Source organism: Balaenoptera borealis, assembly GCF_965194805.1.
Source record: "Balaenoptera borealis genome assembly, chromosome: 5".
NCBI classification, from domain to species: domain Eukaryota; kingdom Metazoa; phylum Chordata; class Mammalia; order Artiodactyla; family Balaenopteridae; genus Balaenoptera; species Balaenoptera borealis.
In genome coordinates, this window is record NC_138862.1 from 83,235,245 (window position 1) to 83,245,277 (window position 10,033).

At 55.8% G+C, this 10,033-nt stretch overlaps 2 protein-coding genes across 3 annotated transcripts; one reads left to right on the plus strand and one right to left on the minus strand.

The window, feature by feature from the left end:
* Positions 1–1,112: 1,112 nt before the first annotated feature.
* On the plus strand, positions 1,113–3,575 carry CAMK2N2 (calcium/calmodulin dependent protein kinase II inhibitor 2). The gene is made up of 2 exons (XM_082394290.1): positions 1,113–1,653; positions 2,538–3,575. Exons 1-2 carry the CDS (start codon positions 1,485–1,487, stop codon positions 2,606–2,608), a joined length of 240 nt encoding a protein of 79 aa, XP_082250416.1. The 5' UTR covers positions 1,113–1,484; the 3' UTR covers positions 2,609–3,575.
* A 484-nt stretch (positions 3,576–4,059) lies between these two features.
* EEF1AKMT4 (EEF1A lysine methyltransferase 4) lies at positions 4,060–9,532 on the minus strand. 2 transcript variants are annotated; one of them, XM_082394235.1, is made up of 3 exons: positions 9,283–9,532; positions 5,086–5,337; positions 4,060–4,523 (listed from the first exon to the last, which is right to left on the minus strand). In XM_082394235.1, the coding sequence occupies exons 1-3, from the start codon at positions 9,476–9,478 to the stop codon at positions 4,306–4,308; spliced, it is 666 nt and encodes a 221-aa protein (XP_082250361.1). In that variant the 5' UTR covers positions 9,479–9,532; the 3' UTR covers positions 4,060–4,305. The 2 variants fall into 2 exon arrangements, with proteins under 2 accessions (XP_082250361.1, XP_082250360.1); XM_082394234.1 differs by having other exon boundaries at positions 5,054–5,337; positions 9,283–9,531.
* Between the last annotated feature and the right edge of the window lie 501 nt (positions 9,533–10,033).

Genomic DNA, 10,033 nt, shown 5'->3' on the forward strand with positions numbered 1-10,033 from the left:
CGAGTATGGACTGAACGTCCCGGTGATAATTACCCTTATCAGTGCTGTCGTCACTGTCACCGAATGTGAGACGCCCCCCTCCCCCAAGGCCAGAGATTGCGCCAGAGCCCCAGCGCGCTGGCGAGCAGGTGACGAAGCCGCTGACGGCCAGAGGGGGAGGGGGGGAGAGAAGAGGGTGCGTTACAGTCCTGGAGGCGAGAGCTGTTACGCGATGCACCGCACCCAGGGCGGAGGCGTCCTCTATCCCTCCCCCTCTACCTCCGGACACAAACTCGCGCGCGCGACGCGTCCTCAGGCGCTCCGGGCTTCCCCGCGTCACCTGCAGCCAGGGCGCCCCGCGCGACGCCGTCATTCATTCCTCCTACACTGCAAGCGCAGCGCGGGCCTCGGGGGCTGGGAGAACCGCAGGGCGCGGCGGGCGCTTTGAGCCCGAGTTTCGGCGGCTGCAACAGCGCTGGGGGTTGAGGGATGCCCTAGTGAGCGCGCGTCGGCCCAGTTACCGAGACTCCTCCAAGAAGAGACCGAGACCCCCAGCCCTGTTGCTGGCGCCGAAACTCGGGCTCAAAGCGCCCGCCGCGCCCTGCGGTTCTCCCAGACCCTGAGGCCCCCATGTGTCACTACGGCACATAGAGGCCAAGCATGGAGACAGATACAGAAGAGCAGAGACACTTAAGAGATAGACGTAGACAGAGACCATGACACAAAGAGATATGGGGCACTGAGACAGAGACACAGACAGACACACGGAGATAGACTGACATATAAATAGGCACAGACAGAAACAGAGGACAGTCAGAGAAACACAGGCTCCAGATGAACAGTTTAAGACCCGAAGAGCAACCCTGTACAAGAGCGCGCCAGACCAGAAGAGCAACCCTATACAAGAGCGCGCCAACGGCGGGGGCACCACCTATTGGCCTGAGCCATTCCCGCGTCCTGCGGGTTCCCGCACATCTCCGCCGTATCCGACCGCCCCCCACCCCGGCAGCGCTTCCGGTGTCCGCCTCCTGCACCCGTTGGCCGGTACCATTCGCCCAGCCGCCAGTCCCGCCAATGGCAGGACCCTCCCATTTTCGCTCCTTTTCCTCCGCAGAGAGCTGGGCGCGCTCCTGTCCGCACACCAGCCCACCCCCGCGGCCGGCCTCCCTCCCTCCCCTGGCCGGTGTCCGCCCCACCTCCACTGCGCCCCGCCCGCCGCGCTCTGCGGCAGTCGGGCGCTCATCGTCATTCCGCTCTCGCCGCCGCCGCCCCCCCGCCCCCCGGCGCACCGCCCCCGCCCGGTCCCCGCCGCCGCCGCCGCCGCCGCCGCCTGCCCAGCGGCCCGGGAGGCGGAGGCGCGGGGGAGGAGGCCCCGCTTGGCTCCGCAGCCCCGGATGCTGCATGACTTCATCTTTCCGCCGGCTCCCCTGCTGAGCTAGGGCCGGTCCGGCAGCTAGCCCGCCGCCCGCGCCCCGCCGCAGTCCCGCGCCCACCCCGCACCCGCCATGTCCGAGATCCTGCCCTACAGTGAGGACAAGATGGGCCGCTTCGGCGCCGACCCCGAGGGCTCTGACCTCTCCTTCAGCTGCCGCCTGCAGGACACCAACTCCTTCTTCGCGGGCAACCAAGCCAAGCGACCCCCCAAGCTGGGCCAAATCGGCCGAGCCAAGAGAGGTACGCGGCCGGGGCCCGGAGTCGTCGCTTGACCCAGAAACCCTCCGCCGGGGCCCCCCGGCTGCAGTTCCCCGCCAAGCGCCAGCAGCTCTTGCCGCAGACCAGCGCAGCCAGCCGCTCGCCGGCCGGGGTTGGAGGGGGGGTCCCTGCTGCAGTGTTGTGTCCCCCTCTTCCCCTCTCCTGGGAGAGCAGTGCCCCGGATTCGATGCTCGCCACCTCTGGAAGTAGAGCCTTGACACCCGGGCGAAGGGGAGGGGCCGGCCGGGGCATTTGGGGCTGCCTGAAGTGGGAACATGGGGCGACGGGCCGCTTCTTCGGGATCAAACGCTGAGTCGGTGTATGCTACGGAAGAACCTTCGGGTGGGGAGGGATGTCTGACTGGAGAATGGGCAGGGGGCCGGGGGTTCGCTTGTCCTGGTTGTTTGCATGGGGAAGGGGCTCTGTCGGTGCCAGGATCGGAAGAGGGGTTCTAGCCGCAAGAAGGTTAGGTTGAGGAGAGGGCTGGAAGAGATGGAGATTCGGTTTGAGGAGGGAATTCTGTTGAAGTGAGGGTGGACGAGGGGGATCCCATGAGCAAAAGCTTTCCGATCAGCTCGGATGGAGGAGAGCTCAGGCGGCGGGAGGGTTTGGACTGGAAGGTTGAACGGCTGGAGTCTTTGGAAGAGGGGCGTTCCTCCACAAGGAGAGGAGTGGGGCTGTGGGAGCTGGGGTCAGCAGTGGGTTGAGTCGGCAGGAGAGTTCGGATGGGGAGGTCACTGTAGCACGGAGGTCCGAGGGGCGTCTCTGGGCCACGGGCAGTAGCTGAGCGGGGCGCGAGGACCAGGGGCCCATTCTCGCCGCCGCCCCCCGAGGCCGCGCGGCTGACGCGCTTTCTCCCTGCGCAGTGGTGATCGAGGATGACCGGATAGACGACGTGCTGAAAGGGATGGGGGAGAAGCCGCCGTCCGGAGTGTAGACGCGCCGGCTCAGGCGGCGGGCTCCGGGCCCAGCCCCGCGGCGGCCAGGACCGCGGGCCGGCGATGCGGCTGCCGGCGCCCCCCGCCCCGGCCCAGGCGCCCGCGGGCGGGGGCTGCAGGGCCGCGCCGCTTTCGGGTCATAGTCGCTGCCGCCGCCGCCAGGCACTCCGGAGCTGTCCGCTTCAGCACCACGGCGGCGGCGGTAGCGGCGGCGCGGACCGGCCCGGAGCCCGCCGCCGCGCTCATGCACTTTAGAACCTCGGGCCGCAGCCCCACCCCGCACACCGGAACGGACAGAGACCCGCGGCCCTCAGCCCCGGCCCGTCCCCTCCCGCACGGCTCCCCTGCCCCGCCCCTCTCAGGCAGGTCTGGTCCGCAGACCGGCTGCCTGCCGGTGTCGGACCTCGCACGCGGCCAGGGATGTTTGGCTGCATATTTGCATGAGCTTCCCACCCACCTGAGCCCAGCCCTCCAGGCCGCTCCTCACCCTCCACCCCTGTCTGGCGTGACCCCAGCCTCAGCCTCTTTCTAAGGGACTTCCTCAGCACATTTGTATTTTTATATCCGACTCTTTGTTTACTGACTCCCCTCGTGGTTCATGCCCTCCCCCCACGGTCTCGGCCACGCTCTTCTGCGCCTGGCAGATAGGATGGGTGTTGAGGCTGGGATGGGACAAGCCCCCAACATGGTAACCAACCATATGACCAGTCTGCCCATGCCTGACCCCAGGCGGCTCTCTGGCAGACCCCTCCCCTCAAGGTATCACCTTCCAAGGGCCCAGGTCTGATTTTACCTTGGACCCCTGCGTCCTGCCCCTGGGAATCCAAATGGGGGCTGCATTGCATCTTTGGATGACACCTGTAGCCCTAGCCCTGGAGATATTCTCAACCCCAGGGATGTCCTTTGTAAATGTTCCTCCATCCTCACTGTACCAGGAGTGTGTGAATAAACACAGACCCCCCTGTGTGTGCGTGTGTGTGTAGCTGCTGCTTTGGTTTGCTACAGGAGCCAGCCCAAAATGGCTCCAATTCTTTTTGGGGAGGGGAGCAGATACTTGGGAATCTCAGGTGCATGTAACTGACAGAGAAGCGTTGCCAGGTAAACACAGGCAGGTCAGCCTGGCCTGGGAACATCATTACAGCGTGGCCTCCTTGGGTAAATAATACAACCTGAGCAGGATAGGTCACCAGAGTTGGGGCTGGAGCTGGGGTCAGAAGCAATCTAGATTCAAAGTCTGCAGCCTCCTATGAATAAATCCAGGTTGAATGGGGGTCAGTAACAGGCCCCAAGGATGCAAGTCTCCAAGTCGGGCTGGCATGCACAGGGGTTGTGTTGAGATTTGCCCCTGGGGATGAATCACTGACGGTTCAGTATGGTGGGGGAGGAAGTTGGGGAATCCAGGAGAGATCTGAGGAGCCTAAGAAGGAAGTCAGAAACCTGAGATTTGGGATCTAGTTTGACCTAGCCTGTATTTTTTTTCATGTGGGGTTGCTCCCATCAGCTCTGTCTTAGTTAGGCATGAGGCCCCTGGGATGTGGGCACTTTGGACCTGACCTTAAGCCCTGAGTCAGGAATTCCGAATACTTGAGCCTGGGGCAGAAAGGCAGGAGGACCATGCTTCTGGCCTCACAGCTGAATGGCACTGAGGAAGTCCTCATGATCTGAGTCCTGGAGGAAGCAGGGTGGGGTGGGAGGTCTAGGAGGTGAGAGGATCTGGGCCCCAAGGGCCAGCTGGGCCACACTGAGCTCTTTGCCCTTCTGCATGAGGTAGAAATGGAAGTGGAAACCATTGCCATAGGTTGCATGCCTCAAGGACCAGCCGTAACGAGCTTGGGCGTAGTGTCTTGTCCGAAAGTGGGGGGCAGCAGAGGTCATTGAGATGAACTGGCCCCCAGGGACCAGTACTCGGCTCACCTGAAAGGCAGATAGAGAAGCCATTGGTGAGAAGCCCATCTCCAGGTTCTCAAAGGTCAGTATGGCCCCAGATGCCCTCCCAGTGAAATCTCAGGTACTACCCTCCATCCAGTAGCTCAGGGCTCAGGGCTTTCCATGGCAAAAGAGTGAGGCTTCCTCTCTGCCCCTGGTTGTTCCGTCGGGGTAGGGCTATATTTTAAACAGGTAGGAGCATGGGAGTGATGTCAGGTGCAGGGGGCATTGCCTTCCTGTCAGCTGCTTACCTTCCCTACCTGGAACCTGGCTGCTACCTCATCTCTATGGCAACACAGTATTCAATCCTCAGCCTCTGTGAGCCTGGCCACTCCAGCCCCCTACAATCTTGATCCAGCTTAACACCCCCTTCCTTCAGGCAACCATAGTCCTGAAGGGACCCACTACTTGTTCCAAACCATGCCTCCTTCTGGCTTCTGAGTTCTTCTGGTCTCCTAAAACCTTAACCCCTCATCCCCACCTCTTGATCAGCCGTCTTTCCCTTGGTGCTCCCTCACCTCACTCAGCACCTGGTCCACAGTGTGGATACCTTCAGAGGACACGTTCCAGGGATCCTGTTCTCCAGTCAACAGGGCATCCAGCGTGCCCTTCTCGAGCACCACGTCAAAGGAGCCACTGGGGAAGCCCAGTGCCCGCACGTCCATGGTCTCCCAGCGCAGCTTGGGCACATGGGCATATCGATCCCGCATGGCAGCCACCACTACTGATGAGTAGTCCACACTGGTCACATCAGGGAAGCCCCCAAGGAATAGTTCGTAGCTCAGGGCACTGTTTCCACAGCCTGGGGTGAGAAGGGGTGGGTGACAAAAGGTCTAGGTTAGCTTTGGTTCTCACCTCCCCAATTATCCATCCACTCTAGGCCTGTTTTCTCTCATCTCAAACCCTCCCGTACTGAGGGAGAAGCAGCATGGTACAAGAGCATGAGCCTTAGAGTCATACAGATCTGGGCACATATCCTGGCTCTATCAGTCCTGGCTCTGTGGACTAAAGCAAGTCGTTTACATACTAGGAACTTGGATTTCCTAGTCAGAAAAATGAAGATAACAATACCTAGCCTACATGTCGGATGTGATGTTCTAAATTTAAAAACTAAACAGCTGAAGAGTAGGAGCTTTGAACTTCGGAGTTCAAAGATTTGGGTTCTGATATCTCTAGTCATACAGCCATGGCAAGTCATTCAACTCAGCCTCAGTTTCTTCAGACTCAGAATGGGGATAATATTGGCATCATAATATTATTAATAGGATAATGCTAGTATTATCCTAATTCCTAACCTCTCAGAGATCCTCTGATGATATCAGCCCTGGGAAGACTTCACGTTAGGGGTTTTTATCTTACTTTGCTTTCCAAGGCAGAATTAACAAGTGAAGGGGAAACTAAGTGGGGACACACAGTGGAGATGATTCCTTGTAATTTCTTCATGTATGATTGAGCGCCACATATTGGGTTCTGCTGATGAATAAAGAGCTTCTGCCCTCAAGGAGCTGATGCTCTGGTGAGAGGAACAGATGTGTAGTCAGGCAATTGCCACATAATGCAATGAGTGTTTCAATAGGGACAGGCTGCAGGAGCACATAGGAGATTCCCTGTCCCCACCTTAGATGGGTGGGCCAACAGGATCGGAGGAACTGACAACCAGCCAGAGTCTTGAAGAATCATAACACTCTGGTGGGAAGTGCCCGGAAAGCAGTCCCAAAGTGGTGGAGGGTGGAGGTTAGAGGAGTGGATGTGGACCTACTGCCCAGTGGGCATGGCTTCCTTCAAAGATCTGTTGGCCTCTTCCAGGCCCTCTTGTGGTCAGTATCAGCCCAAGAACAGGCCTGGATGACAGTTCTTGGTGGCCTCACATGGGGATCCCCAGCTCTTGGGATTACATTGCCTTTAATCCCCATTTGCCTCCCTAAGAGGATCACAGAATCAGCTGTTGGGATAGCCCTAATCTAGCAGGCAGAGCTTGGCACCTGGACAGGTGCCAGAGACTGCTGGCTGGTCCTCGGCTGCCCCTTCTTGTGTTCCTCCTCAGGCTCTGGGGCTCAGGAAGAGTACAGTCTTACCTGGGAAAACCCAATGTGTGCGTCCCAACACTGGAACCACAACAGGCTCTGGGACGGGAGGTGAGGGTGGCTGAATAGGAGACTCTAACCCAGTTCAGCCTGGAATCCCACTGGGTTCTCTGACCACAATGCCTTCATCACCCAACACCTGACCTCATATGCCTGCAGAGCTCTGCCTAGCTGTGGACAAACCCAAATTTCCTTCCTTCGTTCCCTCTGGTACAGGAATGGTATCTCCCAAAACAACTTTATTAAAGATGAAGGGAAAATAAAATTTGACCACAGGGCCAGTTATGCCTAGAAAGCAGTGATTTGGGGCTAACAACTAAGATGAGGCTTGGAACCGCCACTGCTTCCCTAGGTGGGGCCTTAGGGAAGCAGAGCTCTGGAGAATTGAGCCAAGAACCCATCATATGGGAGCCCAGAGCTATGTGGATGCTATCCCAACACCAAGAGACTGAAGTGTAAACCAGAATACCAATTCGCTAATTTATAATAGGAAAAAATAGCCATCATGGGGTCTAGACAGTCAATCCTCTGGTCAGTCCCTTTTGTCTCTATAGCAAATACAAATTGAAGCCAAATTATAATCAGAAGATTCTACAGAGCATGGAGTCAAGCAAGAAGAGAGAATCAGAGAAGTATAATGACAGCAAAACTGGGACGGCCACACGCACTCATCTGTAATGAGGAATCTAGCCATAGGGACCAGACACAAGTCTTCAGGCAAGGTACTCTTTCTCCAAGCAGTCCTGGAGAAAGTGCCTCTCTGACTCCCATTGTCAATAATAATAATGATAGCTAACAGTTTTTGAACACTGGGTCCCATGCTAAGTACTTTATAAGGATTATCTCAGTTTATTTTCCCAGTAGCTCCATACTGAAGATTCTATTATAACAACCATCACCATTTTCTAGTTGTGACACCAACTGTATAGCCTGAAAGGCCTAAAATATTTACTATTTGGCCATTTTTCAGAAAAAGTTTACTGAACCCTAACCTACAGTAGTTCTCATAATATTTATCACTAACCTCTAGGGGTTGCCATGAGGATTAAATAAGTTAGAAAATGCTCACCACATTCCCTAGCACCTACCAGGTGTTCAATTTGTTTGTTTAGGTGGAATGTAACATAGGGTACCCCCCCAAGCTGTGGGTCCTGTTCTTAGATCTTGGGAATCCTGTCTGGAAAGTTTTTCTTTTTGATTTTTAGACTTTTCCCTCCTCTATCCAGAAAAGGATATCTCCCAGTCTGGCAGAATTTAAGGCAGTGTTACTCTGCCAATTACCAGCATGAGAATCAGCCTGTGGGCTTGTTGAAAATACAGACCCCGGGACCTGCCTTAGACCATCCCTGGAATTAGATACTCAAGGTGGGGTCCAGTTTTCCAGGTTATTACACTAAAGCTTGAAAAACATAGATCTATGGTAAATCTGTAAATAAATGCAATGGTTTAAAGCCACAAAATTCAAGAGAGGTTTTACCTCTGGGGGGAAGAGGTTTGGGGGACCACACAGAAAACCTTGGATATACAAGGCTTTTTATTTTGTCAGGCTTTTCTAGTTATCTTTCATACTCACTCAATCATCTTAAAAACCTGATAAATAAGTATGTACTCTTACTTTTTTTTTTTAAGGCTGAGAAAATGGAGGCACAGAAATTTAAGTATTTTGCCCATGATTCCACAGCTAAGATGACATGTGCTGAGATCCCTACATAATTAGCTGCCTCCAGGGTTCAAGTTCTTGAGCACTTTCTAGTCCTAGGAATGCTGTATTTCTCAAACCGAGTAGGGTATACACGCACATTCGAGTTATTATTTATATCTTACATATATACTGTATTATAAATGTCTCATATATGTGAAATATTTCACTTAATACATGGTTTTAAAAATAGCAAAATAAAAACTATAATTGGAAAGAAATCCGCTGTTTAATCAAACTTCACTGGAGCCCCCAAGGCTGGCAGTGGAAGAGAACCCCAAGGGGGGCAGGTGGACCTCTCAGAGCCCCACCTGAAACCCCAGTACTTGTTCCTTTTGGGGAATCACACCAATCTCGGCTGCAATCTCCCCTCAGAGGGAGCTGTCTTCATCCTCACTGCACACGGTGGGATGGGGGTGGGGTGGGGTGGTGGGGACGACGACGACATAGGACCAAGTTTCAGTTAGAGCTTGGAGAGTCAAGAGATAATTCTCTAGGTGACAATGGCTCATGGTGCCCAGTGGTGCACACAGAAAAGCAGTAGGCATTGCGTTCGAGGTGCCTGCACGTGCCTTATCCGACTTGATTTCGCAGTCCCATTTCTAGAAGTGAATCCGGGGCTCAGAACAGGTTCATGATTTGTCCCAAGTCCTACAGTCAACTAGCGCTGGGACTTGAACTAGTTACTGTGAACTCTCCAGTGCTCGAGGCTGCCTCCCCAGGTCCGGAAAGGGGTCATGGGTCACCTACCACACTCAGACTCAGAGAGACTGTCTTTCTCCTGGGGGTCCCCGGACTAAGAATCTCTTGGCTCCTGTTTGCCCTGGCTAAATACTGCCGAGATTCTAAAGGTACTGGATCCTGACTTCTGACTGGGGAGTCCTCTGAGAGGGGAAGGCAGAAGCGAGGGGCGGGGCCAGTCCAACCAGCTCCACCTGGGCTGGGCAGCCCCGGGACTACCCACCTAGCACGAGGATACGGTCCTCCGGCCTCAGCTCCGGCTCTAGGAGGTCACGGAAGGAAGAGAAGTCCCCGAACCACTCGTAGGGAGGAGAGTCGGCAGCACCCCGGTAGCGCTGGTCCCAGTACTGGACCTCGCGGTACTCATAGTTCTTCTCTGGTAACTCCGGCAGCGGCACCCAGGCCCCTGGACAGGCCATGCTTGCGGCTGCCGGGCCTTGAAGGCAACTGGCCCCCACCTCTGGGCGGGGCTTGACCCCTTATGTAGCCAATTGGAATGGCTGCATATAGGAGGCGCGGCCTTTGTGTCTCCGCCCAGCACCAGCAGTTGCTCAATATAAACACGTGGAACTTCCGTCCTCTGCTAAGCGCGCTTGGAAGAATCCTCCGGGTGGGGGAATAATATCGTCCAGACCCTGAATCCTCTGGATCCGCTGCTCACTAACTTCTGAGAGCCACACTCGTGGTGTCAGACTTACTCCGGCTCGTCATTGCCCCTCTCATATTTTCAGTTTGGCTCCTTCCATTAAGACGTCTGAAAATTAATGAAACATTCATTTCTTCCTAGTTTTGAGCACCCGGAAGGCTCTGGGGGGTGGCGGGAGTAGCGCGGACAGAGGTCTTGCTCTCCAGGAAAGACTGGCATGAACGCAGATATTACCAACATAGGCGAAGTGTTATGCTAGGCGGGGGAGGTACGGAGGAGGGGGGTAGAGACATGGCGTGGGCAGGAACGTTACTTTTCTGGGCAAACG

Excerpts from the sequence above, each read along its gene's own strand:
- CAMK2N2 (XM_082394290.1), top strand. The coding sequence starts at position 1,485 with ATGTCCGAGATCCTGCCCTACAGTGAGGACAAGATGGGCCGCTTCGGC. Across the intron at positions 1,654-2,537 it reads AATCGGCCGAGCCAAGAGAG|TGGTGATCGAGGATGACCGG; the intron begins GTACGCGGCCGG and ends CTCCCTGCGCAG.
- EEF1AKMT4 (XM_082394234.1), bottom strand. The coding sequence starts at position 9,478 with ATGGCCTGTCCAGGGGCCTGGGTGCCGCTGCCGGAGTTACCAGAGAAG. Across the intron at positions 5,338-9,282 it reads GGACCGTATCCTCGTGCTAG|GCTGTGGAAACAGTGCCCTG; the intron begins GTGGGTAGTCCC and ends TTCTCACCCCAG. Across the intron at positions 4,524-5,053 it reads TGGACCAGGTGCTGAGTGAG|GTGAGCCGAGTACTGGTCCC; the intron begins GTGAGGGAGCAC and ends TCTGCCTTTCAG.